The sequence below is a fragment of the Paracoccidioides brasiliensis genome (assembly GCF_000150735.1).
Source record: "Paracoccidioides brasiliensis Pb18 unplaced genomic scaffold supercont2.11, whole genome shotgun sequence".
NCBI lineage: Eukaryota > Fungi > Ascomycota > Eurotiomycetes > Onygenales > Ajellomycetaceae > Paracoccidioides > Paracoccidioides brasiliensis.
In genome coordinates this window covers 146,668-168,874 of record NW_011371368.1, presented here as the reverse complement: position 1 = coordinate 168,874, position 22,207 = coordinate 146,668, and the positions used below count along the sequence as shown (strand labels likewise).

The following is a 22,207-nucleotide window of genomic DNA, read 5'->3' as shown; positions in this document are numbered from 1 at the left end:
TTGGATCATTTACTACTTACTACCCATGGTTTGTTGGTTTTACGCCAAAAGGTTCAAACAATGCCGGGATGATATTACATACAATGACATGACTGGGATTCCTCGCCCTTGGATTTTCCATTCCATGCATACGGAGAATACATGCGGAGAATATATCTTGCATCCATTCCAATGGTTTTTTTTTTTTTTTTTTTTTTTTTTTTTCCATGCCTTCCATTGAATATCAAACTATGATGCAACTAACTCTATGGAGGTAAACGGGGGGAGGGAATTAATATATCCCGCACCTCTGCCTCCTAGCACAACGCATCAATCGCCTGACAAGTGGTGAGGATAAATATATTGAATTGATATAAATACGACCGCTCACCACGTTATGTCTGAAGGAGCTACTCCGCACTCCGTGCTCGACATCATAATGTCGATACTATTGCATGCCTCTCTGCACGGTCCATACAAACACGGTTCGTCTTTTCCCCGACAACGCCCTACCCCCCCTGCCCTGTTCCAGCTTCCCATTTCCCCAGACGCATAACTGCAAGGGAAGGGCACTTGGGACAATTCACCTAATTATCGGATCTTTGCTGGCGGGGTCTCGATCCTTCCAGAGACGAAAATAATACGCACACACATGTACATACAGGCCTAAGTTGGATAATCAGGCCAACAGCTATTTATTGGCTACTAACAAAACGACTGCGAATCACCAGTGCCTGAATAATGAAGAATTAAAACTCTGGAGGTTTCCAGATGGCTCTCGTTCAACTTTCAAATCAGACTGGTAGGTGTTGGCTGTATCGATATGCCGGGCAAGATCGCCCGGAGATATATAAAGGCATTAATATAATTTGAGACCCCATAAAGACGTAGCCAATTCTGATTTACATAAAATGTTTTCGTTTCTCTCCTTTAACTAATGAGCGCGGTTCCAAATTCCATTTGTATGAGTGATATATTATATACAGCAATGAGAGATTAGTCTGCAACAGGCAAGGGGGCACGTGGGCGGCAAGTTGCGCAACGTTAACTTATTATTAGTAGAGCAACCAACGAGACACACCGCGCGTGGGCACGGGCTTCATTGTTTATCGCTCTTCAATAATTTACCTGCACGTCAGCCTCCTACATAAATATCCAATTCAACACACGGACATTCCCCTTGGGGAACCCCGCTGCGATGAACCCCATAGATGTGAGCGAGTGCGTTCGTCGTATGGAAGCGGCAGATCAACCTGCCCCAGATCACTATACCTATATGAATGCAACATGCCCATGCCGCGATGTAGCGGTCGCAAAATCCCTCCAACCTTAGCCCTATGGATATGAGGCATATGAGCTCTACTCCCTAGCCAGTGGGCTTTTAGCCGATCTACCGTAAACACTTAAAACCATCCACCAAATCCCTGAACCAATTTCTGCTCAAATGGATTTGCTGCCTTTGCTCACCGTCTCTTTCGCATCTTTGAACGGAGTAAAAACTAACCCCCCCCCCCCCCTGCAAACTGGCAGGAGACTCGGGATCCTCCAAAACGGACAAAATCCATACCACCCACCCTTCTGAAGTGTGGGCATTCCCCCTGGCATCTCTGGGATGATGTATGTCACCGATGGCATTTGTTTGGTGCGATGATTTATTATCTTGACCCGCCGAGTTCGCCAACGCGGCGGCACGGAAAGTCGGGGAATAATTGATGGCGAGGACACACACGACTTGAAAAAGAAATCAAAATTAAATCAAGGTCCCTGTTATATCCTTTGTCCGTCAGCCAAATTTTGTTGTTGTATTTTTACTTTTAGAATCTTTCAATTTTCATATAACTATATTTCCAATTTGGCACTCTAGGTTGGGAACTTTGACATGAGAAAGAAAGAAAGAAAGAAAAAAAGTATCCCATCAGCCTCTAGCCTTTCCCAAGTTTAGAAAAATTCTTTGAACATGACACGAGGGCCCATGAGGTTGTCTGAAGTTAAAGCATTGGCCCCCTAGACTCTTTGTTCCAGACTTGAAGCACTCCCTTTTTCCCCACAGATGGCGGGCGAAATGTCACATACGAGGCGTCCTTATACCTAAAATACATGGGTCCAGAGCAACAGTAGAAAATGCCATGTGTATGTATGTATATGTATGGATGTATATGGATGTATATGGATGTATATGGATGTATGTATGGATGTATGTGTGGATGGAATGGAATGGATGTATGTGGCGTTACGACAACGTGCAAAATGTGACGGAGTTTATTCAGCCCCGCATACTCGCCTCGCTCACCTCATTGTACGAGGGTTGACCCTGATTTTAATCACGACATGCGTTTTTGTTTGATCGCTTCCACAGATGGCTAGTTATACAAGCTACATAGATTCTCCTGAAGGTTGAACTGGACTGGGGGTGTGTGTTTTGTGGGAGGCGAAGCAATTATAAATCACCTTGCTGCGCATGATCTCATTTATCTTTTTTCTTTTCTATAATTAACACTCTATCTGGGTTCATGGCTTTTTAGCTTCCGCAGTCGCAGCTCCATACGACTAATTTGCGGAAATGGTTGATGTTTTTGACCTACCCGCCACCCGGGTCATGAAATCGCACCTTTGAGACACACTGGCTTTGAATTGGACGGAGGAGAAGGATGTTGAACAGTAAATGAATCCCGTGAGGCCATCCCTTCCGCATTTCCCCCCTTCTTTTCACTTGGCTGAAAAGCTTAGAAATGCTTGTTTTCCGCACCGGAAAAAGAAAGGAAAACCCCCCAGAACAATCTTCAATGTGGTGTTTCTGGTCCTCTTTCCCCCACCTTTAATTGTAGCGAAAACAACGGGCGACAAGAGCAAGGAATGCGCTTCATAATGACCCCCTGTGCACGTCATGGGGGTGATTATGGACATTGAAGTTTTTTTCACGATAGAAAGGGCGAGAGAAGGAAGCCACCAGCCAACCCAGACTATGATCATGTATGCTTGTCTTCGTCTTCCAACCTACCAGGAGGGGATTTTTGCTTCCTTCCCGGGTCCCTCCCAATTCTCCTCTGTAACTATCCAAGCCCGTTACTCTAGCCAAAACGGGGTCAATTGCCTGCTGTGCTCGCTTTATTGCCCCATCACGCCCAATTCCATCTCTCCACTTCGTGCCAATGACTTTGTGCTTTTCAAGATACGATATGTGCTTGTCTCTCCCAGCATTACATCGAGGGGGATGCTTAGGTACTCATCGAGTGAGAGATTGACAAGGAGAAGGAAGAGACGTTAAATTAACCATGAAATGTATAATGGTATTAAGGCCTAACTAGGTGGTGCCCAGGCAATTAGGCATCTAAACAACTAAAGACAATGAAGGTAGAATCTTGAACATACATACATACATCCTATTTCAATAAATCAGCCATCATCAAAACTTCAGACACACACACACACACACACACACACACGACGTTTTGTAGCAAATACAAAATGTGCTGTACACAAGGCCAAGCGGAGTCATCTCGTCTCACGGAATGATCCCGATCTTCCCCGCCCTTCTAAATCCAACCCTTCACTCATTCCTCGCGTTCCAGTAAGACGAGGGCCTGTTCACGAAGCTTGAATTTTTGGATCTTCCCGCTCGCGGTCTTGGGGAAGTCGGACGAATTTTGCATGAAGAATACGTGTTTCGGAACTGTATAGAAAATACGTAAGACGCTGTTGAGAACTAGCTTGGTGTACCATTCCATTTTGCCCTTTGTTGGCTCCATTTCTTTCTTTCGTTCTTTCTTTTTTTCTTTCCCATATCCTTGACACCCCACTCAATGCCTTATCAAAGCTGATAGGGATCTAGTGAGTTGGGGAAAATGCATGAGGATGGATTTAGGATTGGACGACGAAAAAGTGAGATGTTCATCGCTAACGCGATGTTGTTCCTTAAAGGGGGAGAGGTTGGGCAAATATGCAGTTTGAGAACAGGCGAACCGCAGGAACTAAACCTTGCTCAACTATAACAAGGCTTGACTTGCGGATATCTGGCTGGTGTCTGATGCAGATAAATACACCGAAGTAGGGTAATATATGTGTGGGGATGGATGGAGGAACAGGTGCAACTCTTAAGGCAGCGTTAAAGAAACGAAAAAAAATGGGGGAGAAATTTTCAATTACAACATTTGAGTTAACGCAGGCAGAGGAAAGAAAGGGAGAGGGAAACAATGTCAAGGCGGAATCGAAACTGGCTGATATAATTGGTTTGTGCAACGTCTCCAAAATGGAGCAGAAGCAATAGAAACCAAGTCAGACGACTCAGGTTTTTGGTTTCGAGTAAAACACTATTCATTGACAGAACGGTTTAGGGAGGCAGGGGAAGGGAAAAAATTTACCGCTAAAATGGGCCAGAATGGTCGGACAGGGCGTTGTATGAGGGATATTTTTGTGACGGAAGGTGAGTATGAAACCCCCCTTGATCACCAAGAGAATAAGCAACAGCAGGTTTTTTTTTTTTTAGAATCAGGAGATATCCCTGAGTCGATGAAGTCTCCTGCAGTCGATAGTCTTAAGACCAAACCAGAGAAACCCCATTGCAGTGGAGAGTGCAGCAGCTAAGAGTTGTGGAAAAATGCAGAGATGCAAAAAAATATATACAACAAAATGAACCAATGGGGGGATCCTTTCGCCAAATACGAAAGATGGTCCGTGAGGGATGGTTTGGGGCTCATCTGAAGAGGTGGAAGATGCTTTTGTGGCGTGGAGACCTCGTGTAGCGCTCTCATGGGCCCGAGCGGGGCCACGACCATGGATTTGGGGGGTGAAAGCAGAGACAAGAAAACGGTGCAAAAACAAGCATGACAAGCATGCGGGTGATCCGTGTCTTGGATACTTGGCGCATATTGAATGGTTGACATCGACGAGGGGAAGGAGGCTCGAGGACTCAGGTGTCCAAAGCCTCTTCAAAGTGAAACGATATGACATCATAGAATCTTGCAGGTTCCAAACGAGCACTATAAACAAGAAACAGAGAAAGAGAGGAAAGTGGAGATAAAATCTTACCTAGATGATGGCTCAGTTTTTCCCTCACCCACACCCTGACTTGTTCTGCAGTGATCATCTCCTCGACTTCTTCTCGGGGAACCACAAAGGCTGCTACAGCCTCTCCGTATCTTTCATCAGGAACTCCGACAACAGCCACATTCGACACACCAGGATGAGCAAAAAGACAGTTTTCAATTTCTAATGGATGGATATTTTCACCCCCACGAATGATAATATCCTTTATCCGGCCGGTGATGGTTATGTATCCGTCTGCTGATATCGTAGCTTCGTCACCAGTCTATATCCATTACACAATGAGGAAAGTATTAGTCAATCGTGAAACTGCTGTCGTAATATCCCGCGTCCAATTGAGTAAGTGTTGTGCGAAGACTTACATGCATCCAGACTTTCCCTTCCTCATCTTTCACCATCACCTCCGCCGTGCGTTCGGGAGCGCCCCAATATTCTTTCATAACCAGATAGCCGCTCACTACGAGTTCACCCTTGGTATCCACCGGAAGTATCTTGCTTCTATCGTACGGGTCAACCACCTTGGCCTCCACGTGAGGCATGAGACGCCCAACAGACGTAATTCTCTTTTCAATAGGATCATGCGTTGTCGTCATAGCTGAAACCGGGCTAGTTTCCGTCATGCCATAGCAGATGGTTAGTTCCGTTAGATTCAGCGTCTTATGGAGCTTTTTCATCAATTCTGCTGGAACGCTGCTGCCAGCTGCAATTCCCGTTCGTAGATATTGAAATCCTTCATGGGGCACTTTCCCATCCGCCAGAAGCTCCAATTCTTCAACAAACATCGTGGGCACTCCATAGAGAGCTGTGCATTTCTCTTCCTGGACAGCTTTGAGGGTTGCGATGGCATTGAAGGATTCGGCCGGGAATACAATTGCTGAGCCGTGTGTTGCAGTTGCCATGTATCCCAAGATACACCCGAAGCAATGGAATAAAGGTGGCGGACAACAGACAATATCATTCGGAGTGAATAGCATGCGGTCCCCGATTTGAACCCCATTGTTAAGAATTGATCGATGAGTTAGGCAGGCAGCCTTTGGCATGGAGGTGGTGCCTGATGTAAATTGTATGTTTACGATGTCATTTGGCGATAGGCCCTGCGGTGGCAAGGGGCGCATATCTTGCGCGAGGTTCGATATTAGGGAGGAGAAGTGAGTTGTGCAGTTAAGTGAAGTTGTGTCAACGCGGCCATCGTCATTGCTGACAAGAATGATTCTTTTCAGAGAAGGGATGTTGTGAGACTGGAGCTTCGGGCTGAGGAGGTCGGGAACTATTTGTTGAAGCAATGGGACAGTTGAGCGAGGTTCTCGACGCGGTAGGTTTACCTCTGTACTAATAATCAACTGGGAAGCTTCCAGATGGCTGAGTGCAGCGACTATCTGGTTAACATTAAATGATGGGTTCAATGGGACCTGGGAGGATGTGTGAATGGGTTAATATACATGAATATGATTCCCTTGTTTGAAATAAAAATTTAACTTACCAGAATCACTCCAAGTTTGAACAAGGCATATGTTACCTAGGCGTTAAATTCAGTAGGTATTTGAACATGTATATCATCTACCAGGAGCTCTGACACAATTCCCAAGGGGGTGAGGGGAGGCGATATTCATATCCACACCATAGCTTACAATTGCATATTCAATAGAATTCCCCAATGAAACGGCCACTCGATCACCCTTAACAAGCCCGCCTGCAGCTAATCCGCGAGCCAGCTCATTGCTCTTCTGGTCCAATTCTTCGTATGTCAGTCGTTGCCCCTGATGCCTCGACACGACACTGATAGGCGCTCAGTCAGCATAAAATTTCGCCCCCGGCGGCGGGAAAAGGTGAATGCACGCACGCTGTTCGGTCACCATATTTGGACACGATGTTTGCGAAATGTTCTCCAACGGTTTGCTCGAATAAAGGGGGCTAATCATAGATGGAAGCGCATGCCAGAAGCAGCCACGAGTCAATGTTAGCAGGTAAAACATCATTCAGAGACAGAAATACTGAGTAGAATTGGGCCTGAAATGATATCTATGTATATACATATAACAGCTACAGATAGCCCCACTAACCTCTGTTGGACCTCTTGCATGGCTCATTGTCAGAAGCGATCGCCTTTGAAGCAGCGGAAAAGACCCTCTAACCCTCAAGGTCGCTATTCTCGACCTTGCCTTGCAAGACACCCGCCAAATCTGAGACCCCCGCATAGCTGAAAGTATTAAACAGGTATCCTGAATCGTATGCTCTATTAAGTAAACAGGTATAATGTTATATCATTCTCGGAATTGGAGTTTGGAGGTTGATGTTTCCCCCTGCGAGAGCAAAAATGCGGGGGAATGATGCAACGGTGGCGGTGTTGTGGTAACTCTGTTGTGCAGCTCGGCCTCCCTTTTGAGGTAGAAAATGGTGAGCCTAGAATGTTAAAGCAGGAGAAATGCAGAAGAAATGACCTTCCCTTTGGATTTGAAAGACAAAGACAGTTCGAGAGGTATCAAAACAATTTATGATGAAGGAGAGATTTGTTAAGGCATGCCGGCACAAAACCCGCTGTAGAGTGTTGGCGTCTTCGGCTCGCAGCTCATTTCGGCGCTTGTTGAGGCACAGCGATGTAACCGCCGAATCGCATGCCTTTTAGCCCTTGTTCGCGGTAGTTGTGTCTCTGGAAGTTTCCCCGCAGTTCCTGGAATATCTCTTGTAATTGCGGAGTTCTTGTCGGCTGGTTGGAGTTGTGGAGAGCAGCGCGAAACAAAGTATGGCACAGGCACAACAAGAATCCAAGTTTCAGCTAATTATGACTTGTTCTGAGTTCAATCAATGGAATGTACAGAGGCGGGGCCGCCAGCCAAACAAATTTCAGCGATTATTTAACTAGTTAACTTAACTAATAATAGCCGATCTCAATTCCACCAACCCATGGGTATTTGCTCAGAGTGTCAAATTCCTTGTATTGGTGTTTTTGCATCCATGATATATTGAGAGCAATGCATTGCAGAAACTCATATATTTCCAACAGTTCAATCATGGGCTGGCTAATAATTGCCAATGTTTTATTCTGTTGTTGTTCTTCGTCTTGATTCGAACCAAACCGACCAATCCCAATATCAGACTTCAGCTGCCCCTCCCAGACGTCCCTCACCTTAATGTATATTTGCGCTATGGGTGACGGAGAAGAGCAGGACAATATTGACTTTGATTCTCAAAAAGAGGAAGATATCGGGGAGTGGCATTATGGTGATGGATCTGTCCTTCGCATTCACAATTCAACAAGTGTTTCCAGCTAAGTTGCGATCGATATATGTTGTGCTACGTCCCCTACGCCGAGAGATGGGACTTCCAAACCTCCGTTGTGGATGCTTTTCTGGATACGTTAAAAGATGTCAAAGATGTCGCGCCCTATTTCCATAAACCCCCAGAATGTGTCGATATCAAAGGCGGAGGGGAAAAAAAAACTTTTCCTGTCTTGCATTCAATTCCCAAGATTGAGACTACAAACGACCCGCCTGTGATCAAAGGTTGAAGGTTGCAGACTATTATCAGGATTTTGAATTTGGCCAGCCCCGGGCATACGATATACTTCCGTCTTCAAGTGTGCATCTCACCGACTCGCTAGATCAGAGAGGTCACTTTGCAAGTATTGATCTTGCATGGTCATACACGGTCCATGGCCAGCTGTGGTGAAGCCAGTGAATGTGAATGAGACATCCCGTGCGCCGTGGATTTGATGCCGAAGGGGAAGAAATTGAATTCCACGCACAAGTATGTTTTCTAAACAAAATTTCCAAGCCATTCATTGTCATATTGGTTAAATTGGAGAATACCATGACAGTCCTATGGTTCGAGTTCCACCAGATTCATCACTTGCTTTTGATATCTTGCTTAATTTCTGTATCTCCAACAGCCTAGAAAAGGAGTTTCTTGCTGGACTCGTAACCTTTTTGATGCTCACGTCACGGAATGTACCCACTCCTCAGCTGAGTCCGCTGTCTATAGTTTCCGACCGTGTGGTTCCCCCAGCGCGGAGAAGCTCTATTCTCCAGAGACTTCTTGAGGCACTAGATAAATGCATAGCTCTGGGCTCTACAGCTGATGTCCCTGATTCTTTTCTGGGTAGCACGTTCTTTGATCCGCGAATTCCCTGCACTTTTTGTCTGGGAGGCATCTTTGGATATTTGCAAAGCACTCCTCCCGACCGGCAGTAATGGTTTTCAGAGGTTGCTACAAGGAATCACGGAGAGAAAAAGGCATATATGAGCCTTCTGTGGCATGCCGTTGTGAATTTATCACCAGGCAACAAAATTCCTTAACCTGACCCTCAACAGCCTACCCCCAATTTTTCTTACAACGGCCTTCTGGACGAATACCAAACAATCATTCCTCCAGGTAATATATGAATCGGACAACTCAGGGGATGTAACTTTCTCCTGGGCTGAGGAGTTCAATTAGTCCTATTATTGCCGTCCAGAGGCAGACTTTCCAAGGTCACCAGCGCCTCCCTAGCTTCAACGCTCACTGTGAATTCAAGCCCTCAAATAAGATCTCATTTCCAACACATACATGCGCCTCTGTCATGGAAGTCGTACTGGATCTTGCATTCTAAGAAAAAATGATTCCCACCGGCTCACATCACATTCCGTCGGCAGCTGCAATATAAAATACAATATTTGGACACAATAAACAAAATGAATGGAACAAAGAGTATGTACGCTCAATTATCGCTTCCGCTCCACTTTGGTAATGTGTAGATACATGCCGGCTAATTTTAGTAGGATACAAGCCCAGAGTAGAAAATGTGCAGATGACCAGTCCCGGATCGCGACAACACGGCTTCTGCAGCTGGCACCGGCATGAAGATCATGGCTTGCGCCTTGACTATGGGACAAGTGACATAGAGGGGATTTGCCAGCTGTAACAGCATTCATGGATTGTTGACGGATTTACCACATCTCATCCTCTAGACAAAAATGACGGCGAACCTCCTGACATACACTGAAAGAGTCTCTTGGAGTGGAGGACTAAAGTTCAACTGTCCGGCATGCCTTTAATGATGAGCACTTAGTGGGGAGGAGGAGGAGGAGGAGGACAAAAAGGTCCACGCAGCGAAGTGAGATGGGCTTTTTTACATGGTTGTATGGATCCTCAAATCTTGATTCCGGAGAGGGCACAATCCACAAGGGTTTCAGTTGATGCCTGCCAGACGCTGACCAAAGATAACCAACTTTCATTAAGAGAAACTAACTCACCTTTTCTTAGATCATAATATTTCATTTTATGTATTCATGATCCTTGCATCTCAGTTTTGTTATACTTGTGCATTTTAACAGTAGATTCATAAGAAGCTTCCTCACATCAAAACTCATATTAAAGTTTCGATGCACGAAATCAGCATGCAGACAGGATGATGGGAAATATTAAATTAATGTCCTAAATTCTTCATGTCATGCAGTTTGATCCTGATGATTTTCTCAGTACTTCAGCTGTGTATGGTTGAACTTCTGCTTCTCTCTGCAGGTAATGATTGATTGCTGTTCAACCTAAACAGCCTCACCATGCATGCTTGGCAAGTTCCAGTCACCAACCTTAAATCTTCTGTTTTCATCATCTCCTAACATACAAATCACCCAGGCGATTCAAATACAGCACTTCCAACAGCACACTGAATATACTCTTCCAATAACCTCCGGGACTCCGGCTTTCGCCTCTTACGTTGTATGAGGACCTCCAGCCCAATCTCCTGCCGGCTGTGAACCAGCCAGTAAGCGCTAGATAGGTCGAACGTTGCTCTTCCGGTCGTAAAGCAACCTCCCCCGAATATCCTGGGCACTGCAGCCACATACTCCAGCTATTTTTTCCCGCCTGCAAGCAACAGTGCAACCAAGCTCTTTCAAAATCCCATCCACAAAGATTATCTCCCTCTCAAGCCGCCTCAGCTATCGTGCGAATAAATTCTCACCGAGATGGCTTCTTCCGAGCTGTCTGCGGATGCCATCGAAAGCTTTATATCCTTCACAAATGCCACGCGGGAACAGGCGATAGCTTTCCTTGAGGTACGACAAAGTCCTGGGCTCTTAGGTCTTTATTTCCATGGCAACCTTGGTTGGAAGCTTGCAGTCTACTTTTTGAGCAATAATGGCTAACAGTATTTTTGCGCCGCGATAAAATAATTACTAGGCAAACAACCATGATTCCAATAGAGCTATCAATGCCTACTTTGAAAACCCTGGCAGCGTGCAAGCTGAGGTGAGTGATCCAGTGCCATAATCACAGTGCCATGTTTTTCACTTGCTGTTGGGCATTGAGCATGATGTGTTGACTGATCCCCTGGTTCAGATGCAGGTATGGCCTATGCCACCTTCTAGTCAGCAGGAGCGATATGGATACCAGAATCAAAATGTACCTTGTGAGTTCATGCATCTATCTTCCAGGACTCAAGTGTCCTTGTTTTCCTTCAAAAGTGTTACGTTAGGAACCTGCTGACATGGTTATTTATCTAGCCTTTAGAATTGACGCCGATCCTGTGCACCCTGTCGGATACAGATCAGCTCCTTCACGTCCCCCGTCGAGAATAGGTTCTCACGACCATATAGAAGATGCTAAGGTGGGCCAGCCGATCCGGGGCTCCACGAATAGGCTTGATGGTGAGTGCGCCATATAATAATACGTTCCCGGGTTGGGAGTTGTCGCATGTTGACCCGCCTGTAGATGTAGGAGAACCAGGTCCAACTGTGCGTATGTCTCTTGCGGAACAGGAGGAGCATGAGTTGCAGCGGGCAGTAGCATTGTCATTGAACGCGGAACTTGCTGGTAATGGCGATATTTCTATCGACGAAGGCGGCCAGGAAACTGGTGTAGTTCAACTCCACACGAATCACACTAGCTTTGGGCCTGCCACCAAGAGCCATTATGAGGAAACGGCCTGGGCATTAACGTTGCTGGATACTACTGCTCGCGACGTGTGCATCCACCCAGACCCGGAGGAGCGAAAGAGGGCAATCAATGAGCCTGCTTTTCTTCGCCCTTCAGCCGATATGGAATACCTCGCTGGCTTCGTAACTATTCTCCATGCAATCCCACTGGCGAGAGAAGCTTTATTACTTAGGGATAAAGTCATCCGAGACTATGGCAATGACCCGCAGTGGTGGAATGGACAGCCTATTAACCTCCCAGCCTCAGTAACCCTAGCTGATGACGGGTACATGGATGAAGATGAACCTAATGTTCTTCTACTTGAAACACAGAGGCTTATGGCATTTCTGGATTCAACTCATCGTGCATTTGGAAGCGCTGATATCCTAGCCAACCTTGACTATTCTCGAAGTGACAACTCCGATGATTACAGTATTGGCCAATTTTTGGAATCATGGCAAATATCTGCCGTAACAGCAACCCCAGATAACCAGCTGGCTACTATATTCTCATCCATGGCTTCGAAGAGGCCATTTTCTATCAACGACGAACCGATTGATAGGGAATTCCTCACATTGACGCTTTCCGTTTATCCGGAGTATGCAGAAACGTTATACGATGTCATGGACACGTCGATGTGGAATGATTCAATGGAATCAGAGCTTGATGATATATGGATTGACCGTATTGGGGAAGTGTTCTCTCTACGGTTGGATGCTGCGGGAGATCAGAAATCCGTTAACGTGAAAATCCCTGCGGTGTGGTATCCCGACCGGTATATGGAGGCGTGTAGGGATATCTCTCGTGATATTCGAAAAAAGAGAATCGAGGCCTATATAGAGATTGAAAGACTGCATGATTTAATGCAGCGCTTCTCAACTTTGAGAATTGGCGACTACACCTCCCACATCAAGAATAGCTTTAATTTAGCTGTCAATGCGTTGCAGGTGGCTTCGCGGAATAACCTGGCCAATGGGTCTCACGAAGACGCAGATACACCAGATCAAACTATCGTATCGCATGAGGCTGCCATGGATCTCGCGAATGAGTTGAGGGGCCTCACAGAGAAAATCGACGAGAAGCTACAATGTATGTAATTCCTTTCCACGATCTACCTCATTTTGTGTTTTTACTAACGTAACTACACAGGCCTCGAGGAGAGAAAATATGAGGCGTTAGCTGCATTAAGACGGTATTCAAAGGAGCTTACGACTCCGTCTGACGATCCTACGAAACCACCACATAACAAATACACGTTGCGAGGCGTGTGCACGCTTCCACATGTCACATATGTACTGAGGCGGTGCAAAAAGCTCGTCGACGACACAGATGAGTCCACCTCCACAAACCCAACCCCTGATGCATGGCAGTGGTGGCGGATCAGCTTTTCCGTCGATGACGCCAAAGCTCGACATGCAGAAGCGACTCAGACACCCATAGTACCCTCCTCCCAACAACATCCGGCCACGGCCCAACCACAAAAGAGGCCGAGAGTTCCCCTACCAACCAATGCTGATGTGGCTGGTTATACCGTGCGACCTGTCCGGGAAATAGAGGTTCTACGCGCTGCGAAGGATGAATCCCGTTCTGTGATTCTTGTATATGCAAATGAAAATGCGGTGAATTTTAAGGAGAGGCCCCTTCCACCGGAACTACAGGCATTTGTGGATGCGGACAACAAAGCCTTCGGAACTGAGTTAGAAGAAGTTGCCCGGAGAGTAGAGCGAGGGGATGAAACTGTATCATCAAGCGAATATTTATGGTCTGGCCTCGAGCCTCTAGGCGGCCAGTCAGATGACATTGTCATTGATGAAGCGCAACAAACGGATAGAAGAAATGCGGAAATGGAACGTGTGCCTACGTCATTGTCGTCGACGGAGGAGGTGGGAGTTAAACAAGGCAACTGTAAAACACAAGGGTCATACGATGAGCGCGATCCTACCAGGGCGCTTTCCAACTCCGCGGCACCACTCACAACGAACGTGTTCGACTATGAAGTATCTTCGTTTTCGGATACACCACCGAGTGAGGAGGAAAGGGGACCGGAGATGCAGGAGCGGGTTGGTGGTAGTGGCAGTGGACGTGGCATATTGGGCGTTGACAGTGATAGGAATAGCTGGGTAAATTTTTCCATGCCACCGTCTGAGCCTATGGACGGAATTCAGAAGGAGGGTGATAACAATGACAGCGATCCTGATAAGATACTATTAGAGTAAAAATAAAGTGACGAGAGTGCGGCGCAAGTACGGGATTGAAGGTTGTCGGGAAGTCCACGGTATTTCATATACAGGTGTTCAATTTGGCAGATCAGATTTCATCGTGTTAGAAATGAATAGCTGGCTGGATTTGGGGATCGAGAAGGGAGATGAGGGCGTTGGATGGGTATTTCCTTGCGCGGGATCTGTTTCCACACCTTTATTTAATGATTTGCGTACTGCTGCAAGATGAAGGGTCGTTTACTCTGTTTAGCGACCGTCATCCTGATTGATGATAAGGGGATTTATATACCCCGTGCTTCCATGAGTACGAAGCCATACGTAGATAAATATAACAATACCTCGCGTCGCTGCCAGGTTTAGTTAATTACACGTCTATAGTTCCGATCTGGAATAGCATAATAATGAGGGGAATTTTCATTTTTAAGATAGGATCGGATAGGATCGGGATAATAGATTTTCAAATTGTTTATTAGCCTTCTCAGTTGTAATTCTTAATCTTTATTAGGCCGAAATTGCACTGCTTCATGCAAGATGTTGGATGCCCCTATTTATTTACTACCCGACGGCTGATTTGTGATTTGTTGGATGTTTGCTCTGTTTGCTCGACTTATGACGATGCGGCTTTGTTTCCTCATTTCCTCCCATATGCAGCAGCGGACATCACATATTGATATATTTACAACACAGCTACCTATCTATAAGTATTATTACTTCGGAACTGCATTGATTACTCTTCGTTTGTTATTGGCTGGGATTTACTAATGTAATTTCTCCCAACTCGAGAGAACAGGATAATTTGCCTTCCTCTGGATCCGAACCGGAGCTTGTTTCTGACCGTCTCCTCCGGCCGCCAACTCAGCGGAACACCACCACCGCGGCGTTGACAAACAACTTTCAATAAATACAAGAAAGGCTGACATATCTGGACATATTAGACACTTTTCAGGGACGCAATTGATAGAACCATCCATAATTCAAGCCGTCCCAGGTTCTTCATCACGAACCCTTTCCACTCTCAACAGAAACAAAGAATAGTAACATCACCAAGCCTAGAGAGCCTGGAAATACAGAGTTACTCTCGACCTACTCTATCCTCATTCTATTATAACAAGCACATAACAAATACGCATACGCACCAATGTCGAACCCAACATCTGCATCTTCTACCTCGCTCCCCGCCTCGACAGAAACGGCCGCAGACACAATTGAACTGCTGGAATCACGATTACGCAGGATCGAGTACCTGCTGACGGGCGAGGCGAGCTGGACGGGCCAGCGGCCGCAGATACCAACTTTATCCGGTGCTGGCGAGAAACCAGCGACGACACGGCTGGCAGAGTTGGAGTATGAATTGAATGGGTTGGCGAGAACAGTGCCAGCTGTGAGGGACGTTTTAGCGCTTTGTAGGTCCCGAGTTCCGAATTTCCTTTAAATGAGTCTACAATATCAGTCCGGCCTTTGATACCTGATCTACGTCTTCAAATCCACCTGTTACGCAATCAAGAAAGCAGAGCTAACCAACCCCTCCAATTATACAGACTCCCGCTTTCCAGACCTTTTCCAATCCATCCCGGACACCACCTCGACCTCGACCTCGACCTCCGCCAACCCCCAATCCATCCCAACAACCCTCCCCCTCCCCGCCCTAACCTCCATAATCCTCTCCTACGCCTCCGCCTTCCCCGAAACTGCCTCCCGCCTAACCTCTCTCAAAGACCTCCCTATTCCACCCGCCGCCCTGTCCGCATCCCTGATAGAGCTACAACCGCGCCTGGACCGGCTAGCAGCCGTGCAGGAGCAGCAAGCGGCTGAGATTGCAGAGCTGCGGGCGCGCAGTGCGTTGTTGGCGAAGCGGTGGGTGGAGGTTGGGGTTGTGGGGGGAAGTGAGGTTTGGGGGGAGTGGGAGGGGAGAGTGGAGAGGGTTGAAAAAGCGGTTAGGAGGTTGGAGGTTGAGGCGGAGAGGGGGATTTAACTTTCTGTTTTTGCTTGAGGAAGGGAATTTTCTCTTTTTTAAACGGAGGATATCCGTATGGCATTTATATGGTATGATCATTCCTTGCGTTTGTGTGGAATGAGCGAACTGGTGTCATCGTTTCTTGATATTCTTGATTTTCTTGGTTGCATGCGTAGGAAGAAGTCCTATTAAATTTTTCTTTTCTTTTTCTATTATCTTTTCTTTCTTCGTCCTTGAACTAATAGTCACCTGTTTCATTTTTGCGTTCTTCATTTGGCAGGGGAGTTTGAGCAGTCCAGGTGCATGATTCTTTTAAGGGCACCACCACCACTATTCCCAAGAAGAAAATAAGATAATTATTACTCCTTATTTGAGTGGTATATTCATGTCTCCTTGCAGATATCACTACGACGTTTACCTACGCTGTGAAAGACTGAGAGCGAACTCCTGACTAACTTCATCATCATTGACTACCCCAAGCTAGATCGACGAATCCGACTCACACTTCTCCCACTCAACAGCTTGCCAGTGCGTGAGAACGGACGTTGGATAAGTGTAACGTCGGCCCCGGGATTAACGACTGGAGCCCCGATGGAGACTAGTTCGCGTTCACGGTGGCTGCTATGCCGCCTATCTTAGTGGGGATGGTGAACCTTTGGAAGAAGTTCCAGAAGCCGGCAAGGTTGTTTTATTTTATTTTATTTTATTTTATTTTTTTACAGCGATCTGTGATAGTGCGGACGTGCTTCCATGAAGCCTGAATATAGCATATGGCGTATCCACATTCAGATATATTCCTTGGACACTAAGTCAGCATCAAAGAGCTCAAGTGAACAGGATACCACTATCTAGGTACCAAGGTAGGCAATGTATGATTATTTCTGCCTCGGACATATCGGAAATTTTCGAGCAGTTGAGATGTCAAGGGGTGGGGTGAATAGTTACATGTCAGATTTTGAGTGTGTACAGAACTAGAAAGATACAATCTCCTTGGTTTCTTGTCTTTTGCCTAATTGTTATTAGGGAGTAATAATAGGTTTAGTATTGCTAGACAATAGTTTTGCCCGCAGCGGGTTGTAATATATGTATTTGCACTCTGTAGGGCTGTTGCAAGGCATCATTCTGGTGAAAATGTCGGTAGCTGGCACAGCAAGAACCAATTGAGTTCAGGCACAGGAACGCAAGCAGGTACAGGCAAAGGAAATACAGCCAGGAACAGAGATGCAGCAACTGCAGAGAGACCTGCATTTAATAACATGCGTACGTCCTTAACTCAGAGATGCAGTTGCACAATGAATTAATGAAGATGAAGAAGAATATAGAAGAGCAACGAGAAGGAATGTAATTGAGAAATAAATATCAAGATGTATTTATGTATCTCTGAGATGCATAGATCAATGACGTTTGCTGGGACTAATGGCGGTTTGATTATATACGCTGGACATAATTTACCAGGAGGTTAACCACTGGTACAATCACAGCATATCCAACTGTCAACCCATGGATGACTAGACAGCCAGACAGCCAGACAGCCAGACAAGGCACAGCCAGATAAGGCACAACCAGACAATAGCCTACGAGAGACAGCTGGAATTGGAGAAACCAGAAGAATAGAAAGGGTCTTCGATCGTCCTCCGTTTCATCGACGTCGAGTGTGATCGAATGTGAAACAAGCATCCAACTTTTGCTTGCCTTGTATGTGGGGAGTATATAACAGATGGAGCCATGGCTCATGGTTAGTGATATGGAGACGTCTTCATTGGTTCGTTCCAAAGGTTAATTTGGTTGGTTTGGCTCGTGAGGTATATAGAAAAGAATATTCCACCCAACAGACTTGAACAGATCAAAATTCATCCAGGCCAGTTAGGGAATTTGATAGGAGCGGAGTTAAACGAGGGCCAGAAATGGTTTTGGTTGTCCAGGGATGCTGCAAGGTTATCTCGCGTACTTGCACTGCTGCTGCCCACGGATGGCCCAAATGGTGCATCTTGAACGGGGATGGGAAGATGCAGGTTCATATATTTTTGATGTAGTGAATTTTGTCTCTAATATCGTTTATCCCGCTATGTTATAGATTATACTCTGTCATTTCCTCATTGACATATTCATAATTTTTTGAAACAGGCCCAGTGGGATGAACCCAGCCTCAAAGCCCTGGCCGCTGTTTGGCAAAGGTAGGCAAGGAGACCGACTGACAATCCGTTAAATAGTTATTTAATTGAATTTTCTCTTTCTTTCTTTTGAAACAATCCCCTTAGTTATAGATGTTTATAATTTAGGGTACAAGTTGGCATAACCTCCCGCCCACGCCCACGCCCACGCCCACGCCCACGCCCACGCCCACGCCCAGCCATACCCGACCCCAGGTACCAGAACATCCTCCATCCACCGTCCCACTCCTGGTCCCATTGGGATCCCACCTTCCAAACCCAAGGTTTCCCACACGTTTTCAGCCGCAACTTCACCTTCAACCTCAAACTCATCTTCAACCTCATCTTCAACTTCATCTTTACATCTCTCAATCACCATCCGCCTCACTTACACTCCTTATTCGCTCTTTCACTCCTTCTTCTGCTTCTTCTGCATCTCTTCTATTCCCTTCTCCATTATCTTCGCCTTCGTCTTGCGTCTTCGCTGTTTTTTTTTTTTTTTTTCAACTTTCTCTTCTCTTCTTCGAGCCTGGTGCTGAAGCCCTCATCTTCATTCCTCCCTCCTGTTCCACTCATCACCTGTATTTCGCCTCCCTTTTCTCGTCCGCTCCCGCCTGCGACCACCTAAACGAGTTCATCGACTGGCATCCAGCCACTCTAGATACATATCTCATCAATCACTGATCACGCCTGCCGTTGCCATATTTCCAGTGAACCAAATAACGAACTGTGGCTGTTATTTCGCCCTCGAACCTTCACCTCGAAACCCTCCCTGGCCTCCAAAACACAGTCTCATCACACTCATCATTGCTTTACCACGCATTTTGCACAATTCCACACTCAACACTTTGATACCCAACGATAGAGAAAAAATAAAAGAAATAGATACAAGGGAAGGAAAACAACCGCATCGCGTCATCACCTATCTGGCCCTCGCTAGCCAATCCTCCTCTTCACCTCGTAGGATTGGTCGCCGTCGTCTATCGTTGTGTTCTCCTCCCTCTACCACTTCTCCATCTCGGAATTTTTAGTATATTTAAGTTCCTACCGGGATCTATCACAGGTGTTGCCGTGCCTGCATGATAACCTACACCTCGTCCTACCCTCCTTCCTTTCAGAAAAGTTCCCCCTTCGCTCCGAACAAGAGTTACAACAACTACAACAACAAGAATCGGCCATCCACAATGGCTCAGCTGGATGTCAATAATATAATGGGTGACCCGTTCGCCTTGGTAACACTTTCAATGGCTATGGTATATTAGCACCCTCCCTTTCTTTCCTCTTCTTCTGCTTTGAAAGGAACACGACATAACCTATACGCATTCCAAATGCTAATGAATCACTCTTTTAAAATAACTACATAGATCGGATGGCTATTATCCTTGGTCACTTGTGTGATTTCAGATGTCCAAGGTATTTTTCCCAACTATGTGTGGTGGGCTGTCACCTATATGTTCGTAACAATTATTGGCCTTGCCATTGTCATGGGCTCTCAAACAAGCCATGTTTATGCCATCGCGGTAAGCTATAGCACGAAAATTTTCCCGAAGTAAATTATCGGAACTTGACTAACAAATAATTTGATACTAGATTGTCGGTTATCTCGCCGCAGGTCTCTGCTTTACAACTCTCGCCGTCAACTCGTTGGTTTATGACGGCAGTGCCACCAAGCAGGCTGCTGCTGCAGGATTTATCCTCCAATCCATGGTTATCGTATGCAACTTCCCCACCCCCAATTCTCTCTTTCCCTTCCTTTTTCATACTTCCAAGTCAGACTCAAAATATTCCTCTTTTTCCTCATCAATCTAACAATCAAACAGATCATCTGGATCTTCTACTTCGGCTCAACCCCCCGATCCTCAACGCGCGGCTACCTCGACCACTCTGGCGGCGCAGGCAACGAACACCACTCCTACCGCAACAGCAAGCCCATTTCAAACTCCTACGGCCGCCCCGAAACAACCGTCTCCGGCAACCAGCCACCACAAATGTACACTTCAGCCCAACTGAACGGCTTCGAAACCTCCACTCCCATCGCCGGCTACCCCTCCACCGCCACAGATAACCCCAATAACGCCGGCCGCTTCGGCCAAGCCCCCATCGGCTCACAGACAAATCTTACCCCCGGAAATAACCCCGTAGTAGGCGCTGGCGGCATCTCCCTTGGAATGGGTGGTGCAACTGACCCATCGAATGCCAACGAAATCAGCCAGCCGACGGAATACCCTTATCGTGCGAAGGCGATATATTCCTATGAAGCGAACCCAGATGATGCGAACGAGATTAGTTTTGCGAAGCATGAGATTCTTGATGTGTCGGATGTCAGTGGCCGGTGGTGGCAGGCTAAGAAAGCGACTGGAGAGACGGGGATTGCGCCGTCGAATTATCTTATTTTGTTATAGGGAGGCGGATGCGGGGTTTTGATTTCGTTTGCTTTTGTCACTTGGTCCTTCTTCCTTCTTGAATTTTATATGGGTTTTTTTTTTTGTTTTTGTTTTTGTGTGTATGGAATGTATGTATGGGGTTCAATTTCTTTGCTTTTATCTTCCGCTTCGACTTTTGGTATGCTAGGTTTTATGTGTATGTGTATGTGCGCGCTTTATCAGCCCGCATCGATCCTACCGCTGCCATACCTTCTGTTTCCTTTTTATTCCCCACTTTTTATCTTCTCTGAAATGTCATCTTATTTTATATTTTCTCGACAATCAATCAACACCATCTATCCCTTCAGGCTCGTCAAAGCCTTGAAAGAATTACCTCGATTTGATACCCGTCCACCCTTCTACCACCTTTTTTCATTTTAATTTCGTTTCTGAAAACCATCTCTATTGTCAACTCCATTCACCTTCTCTTTTTTTCATATTTATTGCCATCCATCTATTTGACTTTATTTCATGTCCAGGTCTGGACGACTTCATAGTCTCCTTCTCCCCCCCTCCTCTCTCTTTGGCTGTGCATGTGTTTGTTGGTGTCCATGTCTAACCAAGCACTGTCGTTATTCTTTTTCATCATATTTAGTATTTTCATATCGCTTTCAACTTGATGCCAACCCCTCCTTTCTTTTTTTTTTTTTTTAAAAAAAAAAAAAATTTCCCCTCTGTTCTCTCATCTGATCTTTTCTTTTCAGTTACCTAATGCGATAAAAGTGTATGTATGGGTGTGTTTATAAAATTTGAAATTCTCTATGATTTTTATTCTTTCAACTCCTCAGTCTCTGTTTTAGTAAACATTCATAACAAGCTATATAGTCCCCTTTCTCGTTCTCGCGGTGCTGGAACTCTAACAAGGGTTGCCAAGTCTGTAACTCGTAGAAGGCTCGTTCTCCCCGTTTATCTTATTTTTTTTCCTTTGGATACTGTCGTTGTCCATTTAGCAAACACACGTACTCCAGAGTATAGTAGTAATATATCTATAGAAAAGGGGTCATTGAGAAAAATTCCCTTGCGCATTCTAATAAATCGAACATAGACGTCGGTTTACTTCATATTTTCCCATCCCCATGTCAACAGCTGCAAGGGCCCCCTCCCTCTCGTTTCTTCTTTCAAATTCATCCACGTCCCCAATTGCGATTGCGATATCCTAGCCATCTTAGCCGGTAGTTATTCAACTGTAACCCGAGAGATTCCCTTCGCCTGGGAAAATATCGACCATTAGGCGTCTCGCTAGCAGTCGAGTCTGTTTCCGAGAGCAAGTCAGAGCAGAAAACGTTCTTCTCGCTGCCATAGTGTAAGACGATGATTTTGCGTTTCTGGGTTTGTTGTTCGTGTTGCTGCCGCTGGTATTGGTGTTTATTTGGCTTCTTTTGCATGATGTTCTGGTCCGAGAGACCCAGGTCATTGTCCGTTCGTGGATGACTTGTTGCCATTCCGGCCATGCATTTGCTGACTGCTATAAAATCTGTGGGGCTTAAACCGAAAGACATGGTGGCGGCGTTTGAAAGAAAGAGGCTTTTTTGGGAGTGGGTGGGTGGGTGG

At 45.9% G+C, this 22,207-nt stretch overlaps 6 protein-coding genes across 6 annotated transcripts; 2 read left to right on the top strand and 4 right to left on the bottom strand.

The window, feature by feature from the left end:
* Positions 1-3,530: 3,530 nt before the first annotated feature.
* On the bottom strand, positions 3,531-3,725 carry PADG_12277 (uncharacterized protein; the record flags this gene model as incomplete). The annotated part of the gene is made up of 1 exon (XM_010764618.1): positions 3,531-3,725. The coding sequence occupies one exon, from the start codon at positions 3,723-3,725 to the stop codon at positions 3,531-3,533; it is 195 nt and encodes a 64-aa protein (XP_010762920.1).
* Positions 3,726-4,464: 739 nt separating this feature from the next.
* On the bottom strand, positions 4,465-7,106 carry PADG_07304 (uncharacterized protein; the record flags this gene model as incomplete). The annotated part of the gene is made up of 7 exons (XM_010764366.1): positions 4,465-4,955; positions 5,005-5,284; positions 5,382-6,428; positions 6,500-6,535; positions 6,648-6,795; positions 6,860-6,930; positions 7,080-7,106. The coding sequence occupies 7 exons, from the start codon at positions 7,104-7,106 to the stop codon at positions 4,465-4,467; spliced, it is 2,100 nt and encodes a 699-aa protein (XP_010762668.1).
* A 3,855-nt stretch (positions 7,107-10,961) lies between these two features.
* On the top strand, positions 10,962-16,101 carry PADG_12276 (uncharacterized protein; the record flags this gene model as incomplete). Its single annotated transcript, XM_010764617.1, has 10 exons — positions 10,962-11,051; positions 11,176-11,244; positions 11,341-11,404; positions 11,499-11,642; positions 11,707-12,999; positions 13,060-13,349; positions 13,395-13,649; positions 13,794-14,082; positions 15,317-15,532; positions 15,668-16,101. 10 exons carry the CDS (start codon positions 10,962-10,964, stop codon positions 16,099-16,101), a joined length of 3,144 nt encoding a protein of 1,047 aa, XP_010762919.1.
* A 2,250-nt stretch (positions 16,102-18,351) lies between these two features.
* On the bottom strand, positions 18,352-18,612 carry PADG_07300 (uncharacterized protein; the record flags this gene model as incomplete). Its single annotated transcript, XM_010764365.1, has 1 exon — positions 18,352-18,612. The coding sequence occupies one exon, from the start codon at positions 18,610-18,612 to the stop codon at positions 18,352-18,354; it is 261 nt and encodes an 86-aa protein (XP_010762667.1).
* Positions 18,613-19,417: 805 nt separating this feature from the next.
* Positions 19,418-20,635, top strand: PADG_07299 (osmosensor SHO1; the record flags this gene model as incomplete). The annotated part of the gene is made up of 4 exons (XM_010764364.1): positions 19,418-19,486; positions 19,598-19,753; positions 19,824-19,946; positions 20,054-20,635. The coding sequence occupies 4 exons, from the start codon at positions 19,418-19,420 to the stop codon at positions 20,633-20,635; spliced, it is 930 nt and encodes a 309-aa protein (XP_010762666.1).
* Positions 20,636-21,780: 1,145 nt separating this feature from the next.
* Positions 21,781-22,155, bottom strand: PADG_07298 (uncharacterized protein; the record flags this gene model as incomplete). The annotated part of the gene is made up of 1 exon (XM_010764363.1): positions 21,781-22,155. The coding sequence occupies one exon, from the start codon at positions 22,153-22,155 to the stop codon at positions 21,781-21,783; it is 375 nt and encodes a 124-aa protein (XP_010762665.1).
* Between the last annotated feature and the right edge of the window lie 52 nt (positions 22,156-22,207).